The 26,612-nt window shown below is 43.1% G+C and overlaps 1 protein-coding gene across 1 annotated transcript in view; it reads right to left on the reverse strand.

The window, feature by feature from the left end:
* The window catches only part of Neo1 (neogenin 1), a 122,809-nt gene that overhangs the window by 1,071 nt on the left and 95,126 nt on the right, over nucleotides 1-26,612 (reverse strand). The window contains exons 21-27 of the mRNA XM_042697384.1: nucleotides 23,223-23,291; nucleotides 18,973-19,117; nucleotides 12,373-12,611; nucleotides 11,849-11,941; nucleotides 7,366-7,524; nucleotides 2,804-3,067; nucleotides 359-495 (exon numbers count right to left, since the gene is read on the reverse strand). Coding sequence (XP_042553318.1) covers nucleotides 359-495; nucleotides 2,804-3,067; nucleotides 7,366-7,524; nucleotides 11,849-11,941; nucleotides 12,373-12,611; nucleotides 18,973-19,117; nucleotides 23,223-23,291 — 1,106 coding nt within the window. The remainder of the gene's footprint in view (nucleotides 1-358; nucleotides 496-2,803; nucleotides 3,068-7,365; nucleotides 7,525-11,848; nucleotides 11,942-12,372; nucleotides 12,612-18,972; nucleotides 19,118-23,222; nucleotides 23,292-26,612) is intronic.

Raw genomic sequence — 26,612 nt, forward strand, 5'->3', positions numbered from 1 at the left:
ACTTGAGCCATAGTTCCACTTCTGGTTTTCTGGTGGTTTATTGGAACTAAGAGTCTCACAGACTTTCCTGCCCGGGCTGGCTTTGAACCGTGGTCCTCAGATCTCAGCCTCCTGGGTAGCTAGGATTACAGGCAGGAGCCACCAGCACCCGGCCAAGAGGTCATTTCCTGACACTGATACCTTGAGAAAGCAGACATATTCCTCATCTGAAGGAGAGGCTCACTGTATGCCTGTTGAAAGAGTGAATGAGTCTGCTTCGTGCCTCTAGGTGGTGCCCAATGTGAGCTTGACCTGCACACAGAGAGACCATAGGATGTATGCCCATACATCCTGGCAGGGCTGATGGCCATGAACTTACACTCTCGGAGTCTTCCAGCATCCTCGTGGTCTCCTGTACTTCAGGGGCACTGGGAACAACCACTGGCATAGGAGGCCGGCTCCTTCCTAAAGTCCCAATGGAAGCCGTCTTCACTGAGTGAATATGATGGTTCAGAGCTGAGGGGGAAAGGGCACTGTCAGATTGTGGCTAGGGCCGCAGCCCCAAAGCTCGTGCAGCCATCTTTCTCTGAAAACTTCTTAGGGCAAGAGAGGAAGAGGGAGGCAGTGGCAAATTCGAAAGGGACAGAGACAATATCCTACTGGCTTCAGAAACTAATTTCTCAAAGTGTGGTGGTTCAGAATAACCAGAAGGTCAACTCTCTGCATAATGCCAGTTAAGACATTTTTTGTCTTTTCACTGCTGGCCTTGCACTGAGGGTACACAGGCAATAGTGGGACAAACTACCAGAGCCTTACCACAAACAAAGGCAGTGGCCAAACTAACCTTCTGCGGATATTCTGCTGCAGTTGAAAAACACGGTTTTCACTCGAGCTAAAGCAGTAGAAATGATGAATCTTGACCCAAAATGGAAAGAATGAAAAAAGTGCTCCTGTATCAAGCATGATACAGGCAGGACCCTAGCGACAGGATAGCAGAATGAACAAAGCCGAGGTGCTGTGCTCACTCGGGAAAACCACTGATAGTTCCAAGACAGACAAATGGGTCATTTAAGTGTCTTCTAGAAACGGAATACAGTGAGCCTGGGAATGTTAAAGAAAATAGTGATAAAATTTGAGTTTTAAGTGGTAATTAGAGTAAAAAAAAAAGGTATCTGTCACCTGAGCTTGACAGATTTGTATTTTTTTTTGCCATGTTGGGCATTAAGCCTAGGGCCTGGCATCTATTAGGCAGGTGCTCTACAACTGAGATACATTCGAAGCCCTTTAGTAAATGTGTTTTTAGGTACAAAATGATTACATGTAATGTGTGATGTTTTAATGTTATGCATTCAAAATATATGAGTAGTTTACAAATACAGTTTGAGATTGCACACTGTAAACAAATCTTTATGAAACTATAGCTTTGTAAGTTTTACTAGGGTATAAAAAAAGCTATAGGCAGTCTGGGTATGGCAATACATGCTTCTAATTCCTTACTCGGGAGACTGAGAAGTCAGGAGGAGTGTGTTTGAGCCCAGTTTGGCATCTATAGCAAAATCTATCTTTATTAAAAAAATAAAAATAAAAATAATATCTGTAAGTATCTGAAAGGTTATAAAAATACCTTTGCCAACTACCCATTTGTGAGGCCAGATTTTCTTCTTGTATTTCAACCAAAACAACATATTGCAACAGATTGAACACAGTAGATATGAGAGCCCAGCTGTCTTCTATTCAGCCAGACACTGAAGGAATGTAAGACAATGACATTGCTCTCACTAGGTTTTCAAAAAGTTATTTTCATTAAACCGTGCTACTTGCCTTAATATGATAGGATTCTTGCTATTATTCTAAATAATGCGTTAATGGAATACTTAAAGATGTTCTGGGTTTTAATTTTGAATGTGGTACATACAGATAAAATATAACCCTTCAGGGGCTGGGAAGGTGGCTCAGTGGTAGAGCGCTTGCCTTGCATGCATGAGGCCCTGGGTTCGATTCCTCAGCACCACATAAGAAAAAAGCCGGAAGTGGCGCCATGGCTCAAGTGGTAGAGCGCTAGCCTTGAGCTGAAGAGCTGAGGGACAGCGCCCAGGCCCAGAGTTCAAGCCCCACAACCGGACCCCCCCCCACCAAAAAAAATAACCCTTCATTTGTGTGTGTGTGTGCGTGCATGTGCGCGCTCACGCATATGCACGTATTGTTTTGTTTTTGAGTTACTGGAATTTAAACTCAAGAAACTCATGCTGGCTAGGCAGGTACTTTACCTCTTGAGACACTGTTCAGCCCTCTTGTGTCATCTTGATAACCTACAGTATATAAACAAGTCCTGACACCAAAACGTCTGAGCACCAACAACTGACTCTGAAACGAAGCATCACAATAGGGTGGGGAAGGCTAGGTCTGTGGTTGAGCTATGAAGTCAGACACATGACTATAGCGCTCTTCTTCCTGGGGCTCCTTCTGGCACCCAGTCCTGGGCCGCCTGACCCTTCTTTAGCTTGTAGGCATCTTATGGAGTGAGATGACTCCAGGAGCTAAGGAGGGGCTAGGCAGACTACTGGCTTTTACCAAGGATTCTGCCTGTAAGAGAATCCAAAATGCTAGTGACTGCTCGCCAAAACATTGCTCTCTGATTTGGTCTGTACACAGCCCCCCCAAGGAGGGGAGCTTATGTGCTTTCTGAGAATGGCCACGATACCCACCACTGGGGTATCATTGCTGGGTAAGCTCAAAAGGTACTTGGCTTTATGATTCTGCAAAGGAGTGACTTCTATCCCAAGGGACTGAGAGCCCGTGCAGTAGTGCAGCTGTCATCACTCACCTTGCTGGGACAGTAATGGCATGCTTGGCAATGCAGGATCATAGGTAGGAGGTCCTGGGGGTGGGATTGCTGGCACTGCGAAGCTCTTCAATGGGTGAGAGGGGCGAACGTGGGCTGTGGGAAGGCTCTGGCCTGAATCTTCCTCTTGGGAGCTGGCCAAGTAAGAGGAGCTGGTAGCACCTTCAGGATCCTGATGGTCAGTGCAGCAGGTCTGGGACGAGGAGGCCGGCATGGTATCAGTGCTGGGGGTGTTTCGAACAGATTCTACAGCAGGAGAGCCTACATGTTAGCACTGATTTTACTGCTAGAACACACACATTGCTGGCAACTTCTTTGGGTCCCTACCCAGTTCAATAAGCACTTGGGACCAGTGCTAGCCCAGCTAAAAACTGACTGATCTAAGAGTCCCAACCAGCTTTTTCAATGCTACACAGCTAGGTGGTCACAACTTACGGAGCGCAAATAACAGGTTCCGGAAACTAGTGTCTGTAAGGAAGTATGAAAGAGAATTTAAACTTTCCCCCACTGGTCGATGCCTTTCCTAGATAGCCATGACTAGTCACAAGGCTACCCTAGTACTTGACACCAATCAGTTTTGGCAGCAAGATCTATGGCCAACCCTCAGATCCTCCTGCCCATCACGGACTGTGCAGAGCTTTGGCCTCACTAGACTGAAAACCCACAGCTCAGGTGAGGATTGGACAACCAAACAGCCCAGAGATCTACACAGCCTTAAAGCTCATGCCAACTGAAGGATGTTTTGGTCCAGAGAAAGAAACATTGGTGTGGATTAGCCTAGAGAAGGAAAGACTCCAGAAGAATGTGGTAACAACCTCCAACATGTAGAATGGGCAGAGCTGTCCTGAGGTGGCACAGTATGATAGAAAGGCACTGGCTCTGGAGTCTGACACATCTGCACTCTAGTTGTGGCACTGTGGATGGGTAAATTTGGTAAAGTCCCTGAATCTTTGAGTCTAAGTTTCTTCATCTACAAAACAGGGAGAATATCAGGTCATTCACTGAGGATTAAATGACATGTTTGAAAAGAGCTGAGCGCAGTGTCTAATGGATAAGACTGTTTTCTTTGTAGATTCCTGGTGTTTACTGAACTATAGGTAATATGCTAAGTGCTTGCCACTCATTGGCTCATTTGTTCACCAGAGTGACTGGGTAAGCAAGCAAGTGTCCCACAAACAGAACAAGCAGACAGCCCAGGCCCTGCACAGATCCCCACACCTGCGCTCTGGAGCACCACATGCTCGCTGCCTGCCCCTGCCCCATGCTGCCATTCTCCCTGATAAGCAGCAGCGATGCAGGTGGACTACTGTTGGGAGACTTGCACACAGTGTGAGTAGGGCAGATGCCATCCTCCCTGGAAGAATGGTATGGAGAACAACAGCCAGGCCAGAGCCTGGAGTTCTTTGACTTCTGGAATCCTCACCCTTAAAATTTAATGTATGGCCAGGTGCCAGTGGCTCACATCTGTCATCCTAGCTACTCGGGAGGCTGAGATCTAAGATCTAAGTTCAAAGCCAGCCGGGGCAGGAAGGACTATGAGACTCTTATTTCCAATAAACTACTTAAAAAAAGCTGGAAGTGGCACCATGGCTCAAGTGGTAGAATTAGCCTTGAGTACAAAGAGGCTTAGAGACAGTGCCCAGGCCGAGTTCAAGCCCCAGGACCAGAAAACAAAACAAAAAAATAATGTACCAACATGAGCTATCTACAGAAATTCATTTCTCCATCTTTGTGAGTGAGTAATGAATCCTCAGCCCTGGGCTTGGGGTAAAGCCCCCTTAGCTCATGGAAGTCTTGATTTTCAGGGATGAGGGGCAAGCATGCTCTCCCAAACCTCTCAGCCTCTGAAGGGGCATGCTGGAGATGTCACTTCTCAGCTTGCTCAGACAAGCCGTCATCATGGCTGAAGAGCTGCTGGCCACCCTCTGTGTGATCCTGGCCCATAAGGAAGGTGTTTAGGAAGTATGGAGGATGAAGAAGGGAATGGGCCCAGTCCTGACCACAACAGCAGGTACTTGCAGATACCTGTAGCTCTGGGCACATAGGCTTACCCTGTTTTGATTGCCTTTAAAGGAATGACTGTTGGCAGGGCAAGACTGGGCATACTGCATTCTGTGAGGGCTGCTTTTCAACAGGGCGATACCAGGTTCTACTCAGATACTAGGCTGTGATTAAAATTTGTTTTAGCAATGGGCGTAACTCCTGCCTACTTATTGTATTTTATTTTTTAGTTGCGGGGATTGAACTCGGCCTGGGTGCCGTCCTTGAGCCTCTTTGTGCTTAACCTAGTGCTTTACTACTTGAGCCACAGAACCACTTCTGACTTTGACTAGTTTATTGGAGATAAGAGTTTCATGGACTTTCCTGTCTGGGCTGACTTCAAGCCGCAATCCTCAGATCTCAGCCTCCTGAGTAGCTAGGGTTTTAGACGTGAGCACTTGACATCCTGATTTAAGTCACACGAAATTCATAGAGGCCAAGTGCTTGGCCAATGGCTTTTCCAGTATCGAGTGGTAGTGGCACAGTAAATGCCTCTAAGACATGCCTGGCTGGCCTTCAGTCCTACCTAGCCCCCAAGTCTAGTGCTGTGGGAGCACTGAGCCCTAGAGACACAAGGACTTAGGAAAACACAGGAGCAGAACCTGGATCATTTCTAGACACTGGGTTTATTTTTCAAGTTCATCTCCAATGAATCTAACACTTTAGCTTTACCCTTTTTAATCCTGTGTTCATTAATGCAAGGAATCCTTTAGTAATACAAAGCACTACACTTTTCTCCCTTCTCTTTACTTTCTGTTTGGCTTTTTTTTGTTTTTTGTTTTTGGTCTGTTATGGGCCTTGAACTTAGAGTCTGGGCTCTTTTGCTCAAGGCTAGTGCTCTACCACTTTGAGCCACAGCACTACTTCTGATTTCCTGGTGGTTTACTGGAGATAACAGTCTCACGGACTTTCCTGCCCGGGCTGGTTTTGAACCATGATCCTCAGATCTCAGGCTCCTAAGTAGCTAGGATTATAGCTGTGAGCTTTTATCTAACCCCTAAATCCTCCCTAGTCCAGGATGAGGCAGGAGATGTTTATATGATCAGTAGAGAATGCTTCCTACTCAGGCAAGCCCATATCTGAATGGTTGCGATTCCTTGGCCCTCAAAATGGGGCAGGGTTGGGCACAAAATCTTCTTTTTAAAAGCAGGATTAGAAGGCTGATTTCTGGTGTTCTGTTCTGTATAAGACCATGTCTGTAAGACAGACTTTGGTTCTCCATGCAGCTACCTGGGACAACTGGAGAGCCATCTTACCCTAAAGGTAGAATCCCAAATCTGGATTTGGAAAGAAATAGCAGGAAGGCCAAATGTAGACATGAGCTTAAGCAGTAATAGCTGTGGGACCAAGTGGTATTGGGAGCTTTGGTCTTCATGTGCTAGGGCTTACTTATAACTGAGTAGAACTTAAGGACAGGGATGTTACAGCAACCCAAACTTCTAAGCATGATGTTTTAAAGTTATTTTAAAATGGAGCTCATTTGAAACTTACTTATTTCCCAGAACCACCACTGTTTAGTTTTAACATTAGTAAGAGTTAATAGGCACGTACCAAATGATGGAAAAAGTGTTGCATGTATAAGAAGTTACTAGATTTAACAGTTTAAAATGGAGAGGATGAAATTAATTCGTAATTAATGAGGAACAATAACATTTATTCCATTTACTCCCATCTCCGTTATTTTCTCGTTAAAACTGTTTTGATAATGCTGTTTCTTAGGACTTCTAAACTGGGGTATGTCTGTCTGGCAATGTATTTTAGCTACACATAAGACTGATCTATCTGTGTTTGCAGACGCATACCCTTTCCTCATTTTCAGTGTGAGGCTGCCTGGGGTTTTGTGGTCAGCACAAACTCAATGTGGCTGGCGGTCTAGTGTCACCTGCTGGGCTCCCAGACTTTGTCCTTACTCTCATCCACAGGGAAGGAATGAGCCCCTCACGGCTGCCCAAAATGATGGCAAAGAAAGGCAATCATGGACGCCTGAAAACTACCCAGAAGGAGGTTTCCTTTCACATGGGAAGAAGCATCAGTCAGGAAAAGGTAAAAACAAGAATGACTAGATTAGGGCTGGGAAGATGGCTTAGTAGTAAAGTGCTTGCCCGGCATGCACAAAGCCCTGGGTTTGATTCCTCGGTACCACAGAGACACAAAAAGCTGCAAGTGGCTCTGTGGCTCAAGTGGTAGAGTGCTAGCCTTGAACAAAAGCTCAGGGACAGTGCCTAGGCCCTGAGTTCAAGCCCCAGGATTGGAAAAAAAAAAAAGACTAAGATGTGCTTATATGACCTGAGTTATTATGTTTTTACTATAATAGCACTGTGTACTGAGAACTTAAAATTCAGGGAGAAAAGTGGAGTGAATTTTGCAGAAAGAAATCTGAGTCTGTCAACAGAAATGTTACATTAAATAAATAACAAAAATTTCTATGCAGGGTAAGGCCTTCCCCCTTTCTGCTTGCCGACTCTTGGAATGCTTTCCATGTGGGCTCGGTTCTCATCTCTCACCTGTGGAATTGGCCCTGTCTGAAAGGGACAAGGATGTGCCAACGGGCCATGGGCTGCCCGGGTGGTAGAGATGACTGCGGGCTGGAGAAGCGAGGCTGCTGGAGTGGAAATGATGGTGAGGGTTATCGAGGGAATGGATGGGATGGGCACTAATCACAGCTGTGAATGAACACAAGACAGAGAAATGCTTAACATGCTTGCACAGACACACACAAATCACATTTCAAGAGCAAAGTCACCCTCTTCCCACCTCCCACACAACCCAGTCACTCCCTTGACTCTTTGGTGGCAGCTGGCTGAATCATCAGCCACTGACTTCACACTTAAAAATGAATATGCTCCTATGCAGTTTCTATATATGTACAAAGTTCTAAGGAATATATATATAAATGTTAACCATAATTATTTTGCATAGAGTCATAGAGTTTAAGAATGTTTTCCTTCTGGATTGTATTTTCCAACTCTTCTATTACAAAAATGGACTATATAGGCTATTAAAATACCTATTTGGATGCCACGAAATATGAGTCCTTAAGGCAAAAGAAACAGTGGCTTGTCTATGATATGTATTTTTTTGTTCTTCTAAAGGTATAGCTGTTTCTTCTTGAGTACAGCCCTAATTCGTTCTCTTTATTTGCCAGAAGTCACATGTAATGGGTATTAGTAAATAAGTAGCTGTTTAATCAGTTTTCCTGCCCTAAAAGGACCACAAATGAAATTTAACTCCTGATCCAATATAGTACTAAAAGCATGAACTACAGATCTGTGGTACCATTTCTTCAGCCTCCTGTTTTGGGGCTCAGCCACATCCATTAGAATTTTGAAATATAAATGGAAAGTCCTTGCCTTTGCTGGACAAGGATTCAATCTGGTGCATTATTCACTTAGCTAAGGAACCCAAAGCTCCACACAGGGCTTCTGTGTATGACTTTCTCTGATGATGCCTCTTTAATGAACATTTTTTTTTTTTTTTGGTCATGGGCTTGGGCACTGTCCCTGAGCTATTGTGCTCAAGGGTAGCACTCTACTACTGTGAGCCACAGTTCCACTTCTGGTTTCCTGGTTGATTAATTGGAGATAAGAGTCTCACAGACTAAGTTCCTGGGCTGGGTTTGAACTGTGATCTCAGCTTCCTAAGTAGCTAAGTTTACAGGTGTGATCTATCAGCTCACCCAGCTCTCTGTCTCCCCTCTCTCTGGGCGTCAGTTATGGGGCTTGAACTCAGGGTCTGGGAGCTGTTCCCAAGCTCTTTTTGCTCAAAGGTAGGCCTCAGCTCAAAGTGTATTGTGGTTAATCAGAGATAAGAGTCTCACAGACTTTCCTGACCTAGCTAGCTTTGAACCCTGAGCCTCAGATCGCAGCCTCCAGTGTAGCTACAATTTACAGGCATGAGCCACAGCTGGCTGTTTTTAATGAAGCCTTAAGTTCAGTCTCATGAGATGTAAACAAAGGAACAAAAGCAGAAGCCCAGGACTAGAGAAGATATTTCTTAGATATTCCTCAGAACAGTTGCAGAAACTGTAATTAAGATCAAGATAATCAGCTCTAAAGCCCAAAATGGGCAGACTAGGCATACAGGCAAGTTTTTATTCCCCAAGCAAGGGTTTCAAGAACTTTATGGTAAAATCTAGTAAGTCTTTTAGAGCCCATTAAAATGTCCTTTGGTGCCAGGGATCTCCCTACATCTCAGTGGGGCAGGATGACACAGATGGGAGCCACTGGCAGGCCCAAGATAAGCAATCACAACCAGAAAAGCTGGCTTCAGGGGGTTGCCTCCAGGGACACAGGTAGTTCTTACAAGTGAGATGCTTCATAATCAGCTTTTTCCAAAATTTAGGCTGAGGTGAGAGTAAACCTTAAAAGCATTCTCTGTATAAATGAGTCTTACCAAAGAAAGAGAATGTTAGTTTTCCCTTTAAACGGTATTTCTAGTGCTTCCAAATAAATAAAAAACAAAACATGAATGTGACCAACTAGAGTGGGCAAACTGTAGCTGTTAGCTGAATCTAAGCATAATTGCTTCTGGGCACGGCCTTGGCCTGAACTTCATCTTGATGCCCGCAAGCCTTTCCTAACACCAATAAACATTTAGCTATCAGGGCAGGTGAATGCTGAATGCGTGGCTCCAGCCCCCTCCTACATTCAGAGCTCAAGGATCCCCAGCTTGTAGTAGTCATGTAGGTTTTGAAAAGGATCCTAAAAAGTTATAAAGTATATTTAGGCATCTGGTTTCAGTTTTCTAAATTAAAAATGTCTACTTAGAGGGAAGGTGGCTCAGTGGTAGAGTGCCTGCCTTGCATGCATGGGGCTCTGGGTTTGATTCCTGAGCACCATATAAGCAGAAAAAGCCGGAAGTGGCGCTGTGGCTCAAGTGATAGAGCGCTAGCCTTGAGCTGAGGGACAGCACCCAGGCCCAGAGTTCAGGCCTCACGACTGACAAAAAAATAAAAATAAAAATAAAAAATGTCTACTTACTACCCCACTATGTGGGGCACAAATTATGATACAGTATATTCATGTATACTCCTTCCCCACTATACAAAAAAAAAAAAAAAAGACGAGGTGTGGCTCAAGCTCAAATGGTAGAGTGCCAGCCATGAGCAAGAAGGCCAAGTAAGGCAAGGAAGCCCCCAAGTGCAAGCCATGGAGTACCACGCACCACTACCATGAAAAAGAGTGGGAGAAAGGGAATACACAAAAGAGAACAAGAGAGAGAGAGAGGGGATGGTGTGACAGAGAGGAGGAGAAGAAAGGGAGAGGAAAGGATGATGTTAAGCCAGATGTTGGTGGCTCATGCCTATAATTCTAGCTACTCAGGAGGCTGAGATCTAAGGATTATGGTTTGCAGCCAGGCTGGGCAAACAAATTGAGAAACTCTTATCTCTAATTAACCAGTAACAAGTCAAAAGTGGCTCCAGTAGAAGAGCAGCAGTAGTGAGTGAAAAAGGTGAGTGAGATCTAAAGCCTCTGAATTCAAACACCAGTACTGGGAGGAAAAACAAATGTCTATTGGAATAACATCTTTTCTTCTTTAACCTATCTAAAAGTAATAAATCTGGAAGTAGAGACTGTCCAATTTTACAAGTTTTCAAAATAAGCCAATTTAAGTAGGAGCTCTTATAGAAATGAATAAGCACTTAAGCGAGCATCTTCTTGTAAATAATAAGCAATTTTAATGGATTTACTTTTACTCTTTATGAACATTTGTGTCCTAAGCATGGAAGGACTTATACAGGGCACCTCTTACATAGGGACACCATGGTTTTTCCCTGAAAGTTTTCAAGTCTAGGCCTGCCTAGCATAAGTTACTGTGTACAGAAATTACCTTTTATGGAATAGGGCCTCACCCTCTCAAACTCATAATTTTAAGTGTGCACTGTGTGTGTGTGTGTGTATGTGTGTGCGCACACATGTGCATGGTGCTCAGAAGTTTCAACGCAAGTGTGGGAAGAGAAATTCTCCAAAGAGGATGCTATGAAGCATTTCTTTGTATGTAGGACATTCGAGGCTATTTAAATAGCATTTTTGTTGGCAGAGATTCCTTAACTGGAAGCTCCACATTGTCAGTCCAAAAGGCTATCCTGAAAACAGAGACAAGGGAGGGGAAACAGTTTGAAAAAAAGAATTGGTGTCATTCCTTTTTGATTTTGTGAGTGTTTTCTTATGTAGCTCAGGCTGATCTGGAACTCAATAAGTAGCTCAGGTAGGCCTTGAACTCCTAATCCTCTGGCCTCACTAGCCTCTGCAGTGCTGGGATTACAGGTATGTACAACTATTATTAAAGGAGGATCAGCAACTTTCATGCTTATCAAAATGAGACACTGGTCAGCAGACATAAAAAAAAAAACAAACAGTTGCTTTCAAAATTTTGTGCTGCCAATCTGAAGCAACGCTAAAATATAAAGTCTACTAATTAAAAATTAAGTTCTGGGCTGGGAATGTGGCTTCATGGTAGAGTGCTTGCCTAGCATGCATGAAGTTCTGGGTTCGACCACATAAACAGAAAAAGCCAGAAGTGGTAGAGTGCTAGCCTTGAGCAGAAGCAGCTCAGGGACAGTGCCCAGGCCCTTAGTCCAAGCCCCAGCACTGGCAAAAATAAAAAATTAAACTCCATAGGTGATCCTCTGAACACATGTGAGGAAGCTGAAGGAACACAGGTGGCATCTTGTAAAGCTCAGCGCCTGAGTCTCAAGCAACGTATCCCCATCTCTCATGGAGATGCCAGTAAGAGAAATGGACAGTTTGCTACTCCTGGGAGACAATGTAAATGGGCTTTTTAGTTTATTTATCCATAGCTTAAAGATGCTAGCCTTAAGAATGCTATTTATCTGCACAACATGGCAAGAGTTTGCCCTTTCTTCCTTCAAGGTGTCATACCTTTATCTTTAGTGTTAGATCAAGGAGAGTCAAAGAGATGACCCTTGCTGTTCCCCACATGATGGGACAGACCCACAGCACTGGGAAAAGAGAAGCTTCTACTTACGCTGGGGTGGCTGAGAGTCAAAAGGCATCATCATTTTTGGTCTCATTCCCCGCCTTCCAGCCAATGTAGACATGCTGTCCTCTGACTCATGCCCTAGACATCAACCAGGAGGTTAGCTTCAAGCATCTGCTCTAGGCCACTGAGCAGTCTCCACAGAAGAACATTTCCAGTGGGATGCCCAGGACTCACAAACAATGCCCACTGTGCTTCGGTGCATGTCTGTAAGGGCATCTAGATCACCAATGTCTGAAATCAGGATAGTGAGAGTCCCACCGCGGTGAGTAAAGCAGTGAGCAGGTGTGGGCTAGGGGGTTCACATGCCTGAGTAGAATATGACTGTCCCTATGGGTACAGAACCTCCCCTAACAAGCCCTCTATCCAATGCTGACCAAATCTCATAAGACATTTCTTTAAACAACCTTTTATATGAATCACCAAGTTAAGGCAACCACGCAAAGTAGAAAAGAATTTAAACGAACATACTCTCTCAATGTGTAGGGAAAAAAACCTGCCCTGAAAATTACCTCTGTATGAATTTCGCCTTTGATGGATATTGCTGTCCATGGAATTGTCAACCGGTGTGATATCTTGAGAATTGCGAGGAATTGGAGTATCCGTCATGATAGGATTTGGGTCTGGGGACTTATCAATGGGCTTCAGCTCCAGCCTTTCGTGATGGATCCAGAGATCTGGAGGTTTCACATCCTTGGAGTTACCTTTGTACTTGTGGGAGCCATTCACTGATTTGCAGGCAGCTCGTTTCCTAAATATGAAATTGAAAGGAGTTTTTTTTTTTTTCTTTGCCAGTCCTGGGACTTGAACTCAGAGCCTGGGCACTATCCCTGAGCTACTTTTTGCTCAAAGCTAGCACTCTACCACAAGCCACTTCTGTCACTTTTTTGGCAATTTATTGGAGATAAGAGTCTCATGGACTTTCCCACCTGTGCTAGCTTTGAACCATGATCCTTTGAGTAGCTAGGATTACAGGTGTGAGCCACGGCACCTGGCTTAAATGGAGTTTTATTAAAAAAAAAAAAAATCCTAGCCGGGCCTTAGTGGCTCAGGCCTGTAATCCTTGCTACTAGGAGGCTGAGATCTGAGGATTGTGGCCAGCCCAGCCCAGTACAGTTCATGAGACTCTTATCTCCAGTTAACCACCTGAAAACTAGAAATAAGGCTGTTGCTCAGAGTGGTAGAGTTCTAGTCTTGAGCAAAAGAGCACAGGGACAATGCCCAATCCCTGAGTTTAAGCTCCATGACTGACAAAAAGAAAAAAATAACCCAAACCTTTTGAACATATCTGTCAAAGCCAGAAACTAACATAAGATGCACAAACAGACAAACAAAAAAACCCACAAAAAGACAAAACAAAGCAAAACAAAAACCAGAGGCAAAAAGTCTACTTTTTGAAACAGTACGTTTTCTTATGTTTTGAACTGTGTTAGTGTTTATCTGCATACTGCCTATTTTTTTGTGTGTTGATTATCAAATTCTCTAAAAAGAACTCTCCTCCTCCAGGAGGAGGAACCAGGTGAAGTCTATGACTTTATAAAGGAAGGGGAGGGAGGTGGGGGGGGAGGGAGGGAGGGAGGAGTGAGTCACTTTCCAGGTAACTAGAGTCAAAAATGGGGACAATGGTGTCCTTCGCTGTGCCTTAGCTTCTTCCTCCCACAGTCACTCATTGTCTATTTAATAATCAACTATGTCAAGTACTGCGCCCTCAGTACTTCTGGTCAAGTGAGGAAGACAGACATTGAGTTACTATTTTTAAATGCTCAGAGTTTAGTGAAATGCCAAGTGTGAGGATAACATCTTAATAGGTGGACATAACATAGATACACACACACACACACACACACACACACACACACACACACACACACACACACACAAGTGAAGACATAACGTTTATGTGGAGATATAATCGAGACAGAAAGTGCATTCTAGGTGGTGAAATCAGCTTATGTCAAAGACCTGAAGCAGATGTCACCACCTGGAATGCACTTTCTGTACAAGGCATTATGTTAGAGAGATTCTGAATCTTGAGTGTGTGTGCCTGTGTGTGTGTGTAGGGAACCATGCAGAGAATGACTGCATATAAGCTGGGAAGTACTCAGGAGAATATTATAAAAGGCTCTTGGAGAAATTTCCATGGCAAGAAAATAAGGAGATGAGTTTTAAGTTACAACTTTAGACCAGCTATGAGGTGAAGACAGTTAGGACACTGTTGAAACCTTGAAACTCTTCCACCAAAATATCAATGCTCACCCACCTGCGCCTCCATCTCACCCTGCTTCCATCTGCCCCCCTCCTGTCATGCCCTGACTTCATTCTGCCTAATATTTAAAGAGCCCTAGTTATAAGGGGGGTGGGGGAGGGGAGTGTGTTCTATGTTCCCTTCAGCCAGGCTGCAGAGACTTGGTAGCCCTTCCCAGATTCACTCCCAAATAAAACCTGTTGGTATGTTAAGTTTGTTTTCTGCCCTTTCTTTATTCTGAAACTCTACTGACTCAGTTTTCTTACAGTGGGAATGGAAAGAAGAGGCAAATCTGAAAGGTGTTTAGGAAGCAGACATGATAGGACTTAAAGAAAAAAAGGGACGAAGGGTGGAGTAGAGGACAAGAAAGGAATAAAGGATGAGACAGGTTTCTTTTGGCTTAAGCCACTTACTAACACTGAGAATAATGGACTAGAAGCTGTCTGATGGAAATAATCATGAACTGCTTTGGACATGCCGAGTTTGAAGCGGCTCTTTATGAAGAAATAGAAGAGAGGCTGAAGTCTGATCCTTAAAGGAGAGGGGCATGGGGTGCACACAGGAGACGAGATCGCAGGACTAGATGAGCATGGAAGAAGAGATAAGCCCAGGCCCACAGAAATGCCTGCACATAGTGGCTGGGTAGAGAGGAGGGACTGAAAAAGGACACGAGAGAATACTTCCAGAAGGAAGGGTAGCTGGTTAAGAGACACTTAGGAAGGGGGAAGGATTCCTATGGAATACATTCTTAGGCATTTTGGTGTGTAGCAATCAGACATAAACATGCCAATAAGTGATATAATCTTTTGAGATCATAGTCACATATGCAGTATTAGGTGTTACAGGCTGCACAAAGTCTGAATCTACTGAGCATGGAAGCACACAACTGTGATCTTGGCACTTTGGCAGGCTCAGGCAGGAGAAATCATGAATTTGAGGCCAGCCTGAACTATACATAGTTGAGACCTTGTCTCAACTCCCACCAAAGCTTTTTAATAAAAATTAAAATTTGAGAAAAAAAGTTACAAAATCCTGAAGGTTTCTGATCAATGAGAGCTCAAATTCGTAAATTATACAAATATTTCAGAATCTGAAAAATGCTGAAATCGGGAACACTTCCAATCCCGTGTATATAAAGAGATATTCAGTGTGTATAAGCACCCCAGAGATGATTTAAAATGTAGGGGAGGGTATGTGTCGGTTGTATGCAAGTATTAAGCCACTCTATACAAGGGGCTTCAGTACCCTTGAATTTTGGTATCACCAAAGGGACTATCATGGATACTGACAGGTGACTATATTCAAGGTATTTTGGGAAAAGAGTCAGGAAAGGGTTTGTAAGCAGCTAGTGGTAGGAATCATGTAGTAGGAGGGTTATAATTATAATTATTTCTCAAGATGGAAGTCTTGAGTATACTTTAAGCTGAAGGAACACAGCCAATAGAGTGAGAGCTGGAGAAAGGGATATCAACAAGTAAAAGATCATAGAAAGACAGACGACAATGAGAACAGAGGACAAACAGAGGAGCTGGCTTTGAAAGGGAAGAAGTACACTTAGGAAGGGGGAGGGAACAGCTGTTCCCAGTGTAGAAAGGATTGAGATTAGATGGTAGTATGCTGGGGCACTTCTCATCTGCTGTGGTTTGGATATGGTGTATCCCCTACAAGTTTTTATAGTGAAAGTGTGGTGTCTACTATTAATGACAGAAAGAGGCGGTCCTTTTAAGAGACAAAGACTAGTGGAGGCAAATTAGGTCACATGGAGAAGCTGTAGACAGTTCTCACAGGACCAGGCTTGTTTCCTAAAGAAGTGGGTGTTGTAAGGGAGCCTGGCACCTGCTCCTAATTCCTCCTGTGCATACAACCAGCTCCTTTTCTGCTTCTGTGACCCAGGGCTCTCACCAGGACATTGGCACTAGGTTTTTTCAGCTGCCAGAATCATGAGCCAGATGAGCCTCTTTATAAAGTACCCAACCTTAAGCATTTTGATAAAACAACACAAAACAGACCAATAGTTCCTCTGATGGCTCCACCTTCATCTTGAAGAAGCTGGGCCATCTGTTGAGAGCGAGGGAGCTCAAGTGAACAAGGTTAGGCTTTCTAAATTCACTACTGATTTGGGGTTGCAAAATGCTATAGATAGTTACTAGCTAAGTGGAAAGTACTTTAGGTTTTAGGAGGAAAAGCAACAAGAAAAAGAAAAGCTCTTACTTTTAATTGTCTAACAGAATACTTAGAAAGCAGTTGTTGAGGCAATGAAAAGAAAAAGCCCTAGAAGACTTGACATCATTATTTTAAAAACAGAACTCAAACCTGGAGCATTTGCAGATTCCATTTGAGTACACAGCCTATTGTCAGCTTATTTCCTACTCTGAATCTGAAGACCAAGTGCCATGAAGTTTGTTTACTTTGAATTTTAAATCTAAAGCACTAAGGAATTCTTTGTCCTTTTGGCTTTTAGATTCTATTAAATAAAGACCTCAAAAATCCTCAAACAGGATATAAAAGCTAAGTTCATAAAGATAGGTAAATGTAAAATGCCAAATAAAGAAGCTTGCAGAAAAGTTCTAGAGTAGACAAAAAAAAATATAGTCTTTGAAGCTTTTAAGAAATACAGTTTTCCACGATACAAAGTGGCCAGGGCGCTGTAAGAGGTGGTGATCAGGAAGGATATAAAAGGAGTCCTCATTCTCATTCTCTTGGAAAAGTGAGGTAATGTAAGCCATGGAAAGCTGTTTTATTTGAGCAAAAGAAAGAGGTTTAAAATACCACATAAACTACAGAAAAAGACAAAGTCATTCTTAGCAGCTCTTGCCCTGCCCTATATGCTGAAAATAAATAGATCATTATATTAAACATATGCATTCTTGCCTTGGGTGGATCAAATCTGAAAGATACCCACAACCACAGACATGATTTTCCACTTTATGGAGCAAATCCCCCTCACAACCTCTTAGGATGCTGTATCGACGTGATTTTGCTATTAGGGGCAACTTGGAAATCTCCTCTCTGACTGTCTTGCTGACCAGATAGATGAGGGTTCTCTAGCTCAGCATGGTAGTGCGTGTCATCAAGTACTATGTGGCTGAATGCCTTGCTCTTTGTATTAGGAACAAGTCTTGACATCCCAGAGAGCTCTGTGAAGCTTGTAACTGCCAACCAGCTATTAGAGTAATACCCTCTCCACATGCTTGGCAGCACTTCTTTTAAAAATCTTCCAAAATTTCCATTTATAATTAGAGATTTATGGTTTTCTCACACCTTGGCTGGACACAGACTGCTGTAGGCTTGATCATGAACCTCACACTGCCTGAACTACAGCACTACTGGTTTTTTCTGAGTAGTTTATTGGAGATAAAGAGTCTCACGGATTTTCCTGCCAGACTGGCTTTGAATTGTTATCCTAGATCTCAGCCTGAGTAGTTAGGATTAGAGGCGTGAGCTACCAGTGCTCAGCTAGAAATGTACTCTATCTGACTTTTACATAACTGTAACCCCTCTGTACATCACTTTTATAATAACAATCAAAAAAATGAAAAAAAAAATACAGTTGTGTGTCATCTAACAATGATATGTTGTGCTATCATGTAAGTATCATATATCTGGAGGAAGACCACTCCCCTATCCAGGCTGCCATGGGATAGCTGTGGCTTCTAGGATACAAGTGGGTTCAGCATGTCATAATACTGAACTTGGAAGGCAATTATAACACTTAGTAAGCATTTGTATACTAGACAGGAAGCATACAGCAAAAATATGGTATAAAAGATAATGGCTGGGTGCCAGTGGCTCACACCTGTAATCCTAGCTACTCAAGAGGCTGAGACGGGAGGATCAAAGACAGCCTGGGCAGGAAAGTCTGTAAGACTCTTTCTTTCTTTCTTTTTTTTTGGGTCGGTCGTGGGGCCTGCACTCTGGGCTTGGGTGCTGTCCCTCAGCTCTTCAGCTCAAGGCTAGTGCTTTACCGCTTGAGCCACAGCAGCACTTCTGGTTTTTTAGTGGTTTAGTGGAGACTAATACTTTATTTCTACTCTTAAAATCATTCCTTTTGGGGGCTGGAATGTGGCTTAGTGGCAGACTGCTTGCCTATTATGCATGAAGCCCTGGGTTTGATTCCTTAGTACCACATAAACAGAAAAAGCTGGAAGTGGTACTGTGGCTCAAGTGGTAGAGTGATAGACTTGAGCAAAAGCAGCTCAGGGACAGTGCCTAGGCCTTGAGTTCAAGCCCTAGGACTGGCAAAAAAATAAAAAATAAAATAAAATTCCTTACACAGTAGCTTCAGCCTCCCCGGGGTCAGAAACTGACAACAATACATCACTGTCATTGGTGTCATACCCTGACCCCTGGGAGAGCCTGTGGGCAGTAACCACAGGGTCTGGGTCTCCCAGGATAATAGTGCTTTCTTCTGGGGACTGATCTGGGGCTCTTCCCTGTCTGCTTGATTAATTTCCTTTCATCACCTTATAAACAGTACACCAAGAGCATTCCTCACTGCTAGTGCGGAGAGTATGTGTGATATGTGTGTGGGGAGGTCTATGATTCCAAATGTTTTAAGGAGCTTGTGAGGGTGTGTAAAAGCTGACTCTTTGCTGAGAATGTTCTTGGGAGTTCTTCCCTTCTGCAGCTGCTTTTTCTCTTGCTCTTAAGACTCTTCTTTTCACTGGATGTTGAGAATTTTTAAACTCCACTATCATTGCATGGGACTACTGTCATATACATGGTCCTGTGCTGCTTTACATACAATCACACACTGCATTTGACATGCTTTTCATGTGCTCTTCCTTTCAATTCTTTGTACCAGTCTTAAGAACAGGTGTACAGAAGTAAAAGTGGAAACTTTATGGAGACATTTGGGGCTGCTTACTTTTTCTGGTGAGAGGTGGTGCGCCGAGTACAAAAGACGGCAATGATCACCACCACCACAATGGTGATGACGCCAACAGAGACGATGATGACCAGCAGCATGTTGCTGTCTAGAGACGTTGGGCTTCCGTGAGGGCTGTTGCTGCCTGCACAGGAAAATGGACATTTGTTAACTTACTCATTTTCAAAAATGCATTCAATCAGGCTATCAAACACAAAGACACCCCACAGGAGTGCAATGTTTCCTAACTATCACACTTTGAGAAGGTGATGAACTCTCCAGATGATAAGCCAAGACACTCCCCAAATGCAGGGCCCAGCAGGGCAAGGACAGTATTCAATAAAGTTTCTTGAACTGCGCTGTGATTTCAAGAGGTTTCAAAGGCTCAGATATACTTGGATGGATAAAGGGTCTTGCCTTCCTGGTGTCTCCCTTGTTTTATATATTTTTATATACACACACACACACACACACACACACACACACACACACACACACACACAATGTGCCTTGGAAAGTACTATTTCTAAGTCATTTAGTTCTTTTGGCTTTCAAAACCATTGAAAAATATGTATGTATATATATTTACAGAAAGCAAAAGTTGTCCCTAGTTTAGAAATTGCTGAGATTACAAAAGAATTTTTTGAAAATATTTTTTGATAAATAGACTATGCAGAGTTAAAAGTAGGTCTACAAATTTGCATTATTAACCTGGTGACTATTTTAGTTGGCTATTATGTTGAAATCATGCTCTAGGTACTAAATGGTGAACAATAAAGGTGTGTTTCTATTATTGTTGGGGTTGGGCAGGCGCAAGCAATAAAGAAGAAATTACTAGTTAGTAATAATGAGTGCCATACCAGAAAATAAAATGAGGAATATGATAGGGTGACTGTGTGGCTAATTTAGGCAGAAAGATTAATAAAGCTGTTCTGAATTCAACGTGGATGCCTAGCACTAGCCTTGAGCTGAAGAGCTGAGGGACAGTGCCCAGGCCCAGAGTTCAGGCCCCATGACCAGCCAAAAAAAAAAAAAAAGGAGGACAACGTGGATGCCTAGGGATATGCAAGTGGCACAGAGGAGGAGCACAGGGCACTGGCCCATGTGGACAATCCCTTTCCACAGCACTGGAGGAGCCAGACCTGAAGCCCACACTTACACATTCCAAGAACCTCCCAGAGTCCTGTAGACAGGGACTGAGGAGACAAACCACATGCATCCAGCTGTCTGGAGTACTCAATCTGGATTCTACATTCAATTTGGTTTAATCTGTTCTACTGTATTGATAAGTGAATTAAAAAGAAAGGAAGCAAGGGAGGAGGGAGAGAAGAAGGGAAGGAGAAAGGAAGGAAAGAAGGAGGAAAGGAGGGAGAATGGAGTTTTTCTGAGACAATGGCACTTGAGCTGATATCTGGAAGGTAAAGGAGGATTCCATTACACAAAAATCTCAGGAAAAGGGGGGGGGCGGAGAGGATTGGGTGGGAGGGGGTGGATGGGAAGGGATGGGAAGGGGAAACAAAGGAGGAGGCTACAATGCTTGATAAGAAATGTACTCATTATCTTGCCCATGTAATTGTAACTCCTCTGTACAGTATTTTCACAATAAAAAAAAAAAAATGTCAGGAAAGGGCTGGGAAGGTGGCTCAGTGGTAGAGTGCTTGCCTTGCAAGCAGGAGGCCCTGGGTTCGATTCCTCAGCACCATATAAGCAGAAAAAAGCTGGAAGTGGTGCTGTGGCTCAAGTGGTAGGTTGCTAGCCTTGAGCTGAAGAGCTGAGGGACAGCGCCCAGGCCCAGAGTTCAGCCCCCATGACCGACAAAAAAAAAAAATCTCAGGGCAGAGCTCTCTGGTTCTGAAGCAAGAAAAGGCAGTACTGAGATGTGATTCAGCGGGAAGGAAATGAGAAGAAAAAAGTGTAGATGAGGCCAGAGATACACAGAGATCAGATCAGTTTAGCCCTTAAAGAAATTCCTATTTTCTTCTTTTTATTGTTGCCATTTCCCATTACTTATAGGATGAGGTTGAGGCTTTTTATCATAGTCTTCTATAATGTAAACACGTCTTGGTGTCTTCTACTTTTTGAAACGTATTTCTTGGCTTCCCACCTCATTAATTAAGTCAAAATGAGGCACACAGACCTAAGCACTGGATGTCTGGTATCTTTCCTTGTAATTATCCTCTTTGAGTCTAACAATAATGAGATGAGCCTCCTGCCTTGTTGGGTAATGAGTCACTAGTTGTTAGAAGTATGTAGGATGAGGCATCCTTGTTGTGAGAACCTGTGTTTGTGGAGAAATTTCCCCTAGCAAGTCTTATGCCACCTGCTTTATACACTTATGGACTAATTCAAACTTTACCCACTGTGGGAATACGTCCTGCAATGCTGGATTAGCTGGCCTTCCAACTTTGATTCTGTGATTTTAGAGACTACATCTAACACAGGGCTAAATCTAGGCTGATTTAGAAGGGCTTAGAAGCTTACTCATTTACATTTTGGTCAATCATTTCTAAGCCTTCGTTTCTGAGAAAAAGGAAAGCAGATGATGTAAACTGTCCATACCCACACTGACCTTCAATAAAGTAATGTTTTTGTCTTTGAAAAGATGACACTACTGGAAGTGGGGCTGTAGCTCAAGTGGTAGAGCGCTCGCCTTGAGCTGAAAAGCTGATGGATAGTGCTCAGGCCCAGAGTTCAAGCCCCATGACCGACAAAAAAAAAAAAAAAAAAAGAAAAAGAAAAAGGAGAAGATGACACTACTGGGACTGACCCATTCATATTCCAACAGGGCCTTTGTCAGCAAAAGTGCTGGGCACTGGTGGGAAGCCACTGTGAACCACAGCTGGGAGCTAGGGTATGGTGCAAGCTGGTCTAGTTCTAAAAAGAGGCTGACTTCAGTCAAGTATGGACAGAACCTTTTTTGGGGGGGACAGTTCTGGGCTTGAACTCAGGATCTGGGTGCTGCCTACAGTCTACCACTTCAGCCAGTTTCATTTCAAGCTTTTTGGTTAATTTGATTAACTGGAGATAAAGGGTCACATAGTGAGCTTTCTTGCCTGAGCTGGCTTCAAACCACAATCTTCAGTTCTCAGCCTCCTGAGTAATTAGGATTATAGGTGTGAGCCCCAACGCCAGGCAACAGCACCACCAGACAGATGGACATGGACAGAACACTGTATTGCCACAGCTAGACTATGAGTTTCTATAAGACTGTACTTTCTTTTCTATGTACCTATAGACAGAGGTGATAAGATAATAAGGATCAATTCTGGTAACTTTTTAAGAACAATCTTTTGGCAGTATTGAGGATTGAACCCAGGGTTTTGCATATGTACCTTGAAGGTCTTGAGTGCCATTTGAGCCATAGCCTTCAGCTCTTTTATCTTTATTTTTGTTTTGCCTTACTAGCTTTGCCCGGCCTGTCTCCAACATCCAGTCTTCCTGCCTCTGTTTCCCAATCTTCCTGCCTCTTTTCCCAAGAAACTAGGATTACAGGCATGACCCATTATTGCTCAGCCTCTAGGAACGACATTTATGGACACTTTGCCATTCAGGATTCTCATGTCTGGTGCAGAGTCCCATTTAGGTTGCATGTGACAGTGGCAAAACACAGAGACCTGACTTTTGGTTCTATGCCAGAATTAGCAGGTGGCCCCAGGCATATTACTTCTTCACATCTATCTTAACACATTAGCTGGGAATAATGGCACCCATTTTCCCTGCTGCCCAGAGTTGTAAGGCTCAAATTTCAGGTGATTTCTGGTGTAGAAGTAACTTGGAAATGTTGAATGAAATTCTGTAGAAAAAGAGGTGTTGTTGAATTAGAAGGCATTCATTTTTACAGTGGTGAGGAAAGTGGGAAGAATTTTCTAGAATCACTAAACTTAAAAAAAAAAAAAAGTAGGTAGTACTAGGAGAACTTTGTGATTCTGGACATTTCTTTGGGCCTCCTTGGCTATCCCCACTAGAGGACTTATTTCTGAAGGTCCAATTCTTTCTGGAGGAAGCAGGAAAGAGAGCCATTTGTTTAGAAATTAATCTTGTCCTAAGTTGGCTACGTGGAGAAAGAATTTTATTTACATATCCTATAATACATGGGCTTGCAGTCATTTGGTAAACATTTGCCACAAGTGCTCAACAAAGGAAAGAGGAGAGCATGCTATCATCCACTATCCAAGCTCTAAGACACACAGTAGGGTGTGTAAGCAGAAAACCTCATGCTCATAGTAGGCTAAGAAGCTGAAGGACTTTACCACTCATGGGAGGTTTGTAGTCGGATCCTAGGTCTGGCAGCCGGCTTCCTTTTCCTGCAGACCCTGAGGCTGAAGCAGAAGGAATCATGTCAGTAAGGACCCACACACTGGTGTGACAGTTCATGTCACAGCGAGCAGGTGTTTTCTACAAAATAAACGAAACATTTTCAGTCTAGTCTGAGGAAACAAAGTTAACACATAAACAACAGGGGGGAATCTAGTCTACATGTGCAAGGAAACTAGGGTACAGCTTTTCCATACACTGAGGCATCTGAAAGGCTGACACCAACGTCACACAGTTGTGACCTGATTGCTGTGCTGCAGGTCAGGAAGTGGGCACACCCAGCCTCCCCCAGCCCAAGGGAAGAGCTCACATCTGGAGGACTTATGGCAGAAGTAACTTCTTTTGGAAAAGGAACCAGAGCCATCAGTTAGGTTGAGGCCTGCATCACAGAACTACACTCTTCCAAGAACCTGGCTATGCTAATCTGGCCTGGCCAGTGTGAGTACAATTCTGATTCTCTTCTCACATCAAGAAATTGCCTTTCCAAGAGTAAAGAAGCCTAAAGTGGGAGGCAGGGAGATTCACTCAAAGGAGCTTGGTTGGGTTCTCTGTTCTTCCTGTCATTCTAACATCCTCTTTCTAATTGTAGTTGCTCACAAGGGTCACTGTCCCCTAACTCATCACAGACACAGCAAAGGGAGTGGTCCACCTCAGGCTTTTGGGGACCACCTCAATAGTGTGCCTCAGTTAATGTAAATACCACTTTCAACCCTTGCCCATACAACCACCCAAGGTTTGTGGCCAGAAACATGTTCCTCGTCCAAAGAAATAGGAACAAACTGCAAGGTTAGAGCTGCTCCTCCTGACTAACACAGTAGAGCGCTCAACAGACCACATCTGAATACCAGGCTCTGTCATCTCTCAAAAGTTTGCATCTAGCCAAGTTACTTAACTATTCTTTTGGGGCTTCAGTTTCTTCCTTGTAAAACAGGGATGCTAATGCTATCGATGTGACTATAAATGGAAATTTAATACTATAAAATATTTTGAGTACTGCCTGATGTATAGTAAATGTTCAACATAATGTATATATACACATATCATATATATACATATATATATATGTATATATACACATATCATATATATACATATATATATATGTATATATATGGAATTTTTTTGTCATTGTGGACTTGAACTGTCCCCAAGTTCTTTTGCTCAAAGCTAGCACTCTACCACTTCAAGCCACAGCCCTACTACCATTTTTGTTTTTATTTCCTGAGGTTAATTGGAAATAAGAATCTCTGATTTTCCTGCCCAGGCTGGCTTTCAATTGTGATCCTCAGATCTCAGCCTCCTGAGTAGCTAGGATTACAAGTGTGAGCCACCAGTGCCTGGCTTCAATAAAGGATTTTTATTATAAACTATCATCATTACATGCATAATGAATCTTCAGGGAAAGAACATAATCTTTCCTGTCACAGAGTATGGAGCTTCAGAAAACAGTTATGAAAGTTATTTCTACAAATAAAGCTTGATTAGAAGTACACAAACTAGATGTGCCTCTCCGAACATTACAACTATGCCAAGTCCTCTTCTTTTCTTTCTTTTTTATGCTGGTCCAGGGGCTTGAGCTCAGGGTGTGGGCTGAGCTTTTGTGTTCAAGATTAGCACTCTACCGCTTGAGCCATAGCTCTACTTCTTTGGTGCCAGATAACATAAGAGATAAGGAGTCACACAGACATTCCTGCTTGGGCTAGCTTTGAACCATGATCCTCAGAACTCAGCCTCTTAAGTAGCTAGGATTACAGGAGTGAGCTAATAGTGCCTACCAAGTCCTTTTCTAAATGATGAGATTTCAAAGAAATAAAAAAAAAATTCAAATCTGAAATTCTAAGCAGTTCATTTAACAGAATAAATTTAGAGACTAAAACAATGCTATTTTCCCCCCAAAGTTGAAAATGCACAAAAGCATGAACGTTCTTGGATATCTGAAAGCATGTATTCTCTGATTTAACGCAGGCCATGATTTTCCCACTGCCCACTCTTGACACTATCATATCTGATCCCTCATTCCCCATCATCCTGACACACACACAGCCTATCAAGATTCCATTTGCCTGTCATATGATTGTTTTTTTTTCCTCCAAAAAAGTCTAGTTGTTAAGTTTCTGTGCTCACCAGGTACAGAACTATCCAGAGCACTGTATCATAATAATCACACACACACACACACACACACACACACACACACACACACACACACACACACACACACAGATGAAACTAGCACCAAAATACCAATGGGTGAAGAATTCTGAATACCAAAGCTGAAGTGCGTGAAGACTCACACTGGTGTGGTGAAAAGGGCATACTTATATTCTGCACATATGCACGGTAATTTATATTCCAACTTCCACATGCCCAAAGATGTATGCCTGCAGTTTCCTTAATGTACAGGAGACTCAACAGTTCCAAGTTCTGATTCTCCCTGTATTAAGACCCCAACCCTTCTATTTCTTTTTGTTGCGGGGGGGGGGGGGGGGGGGGAGGATGCAGAACTGGGATTTGTACTTATGGTCTTGCAATGGCTAGGTAAGCATGCTACCACATGAGCCACACACTCAGTTCTCTCTTGTTTGAGTGGCTGGGGTTATAGACCTGTGCTATCACGCCTGTAATACTTAATGATGTTATATTTCCAATGATCACTCTTAAGCCATTGGCAACTTTACCTTTAGTGTTCTCAGTTTGAAAATCCAGCTTTAGCTAACTTCTAGAAATAAAACCTACAAAGGACAACTGCCCTTCCCTCTACCATGACAATTACAACAGAAGCTGACAGATGACCTTAAGAAAGGGGACCCCAAAGACCATACTTCCTAAGCTTCCAGGTTAAATAGCTTGAAGATGATGAGATGCCATTAGGAGAAGAAATGGAAAAAAAGCTCTGACTTCATTCATTGTAATGGAATAAACTAGGGTCTGTTGGATAATATCACTTAGTAGGAAATATCTATGGGTTCTTTGTTGGGAGAGGAAAATGGGAGACTAACTGAATTTTGAAACAACTTCTCATTCAGAGTCACTGATAAAATTCTAGATGGGATTTTAGATGGTAAAAATATGAAAACCTGGTATGGCCAGTCTGGGTGTGACTCAAAGGCTTATCCCAATCACACAATACTTCAGTGTCTTAGCATCACCTCTGATGATCTGGCCTACATGTAAGGCCTGTCTCCTACAGCTGCAGACCCAGTTTATTCAGCTCAGCTTTTTTTCTGCCAGTTTATTTCCTCCTAAGTGAAATCCCAGCTTTTCAGATACCCCAAGTGCCACAAATATGGACTCCACGCCACTCTGGGCAATCGATATATAACTTT

Source organism: Dipodomys spectabilis, unplaced genomic scaffold (genome assembly GCF_019054845.1).
Source record: "Dipodomys spectabilis isolate Male_0828 unplaced genomic scaffold, ASM1905484v1 ptg000219l, whole genome shotgun sequence".
NCBI classification, from domain to species: domain Eukaryota; kingdom Metazoa; phylum Chordata; class Mammalia; order Rodentia; family Heteromyidae; genus Dipodomys; species Dipodomys spectabilis.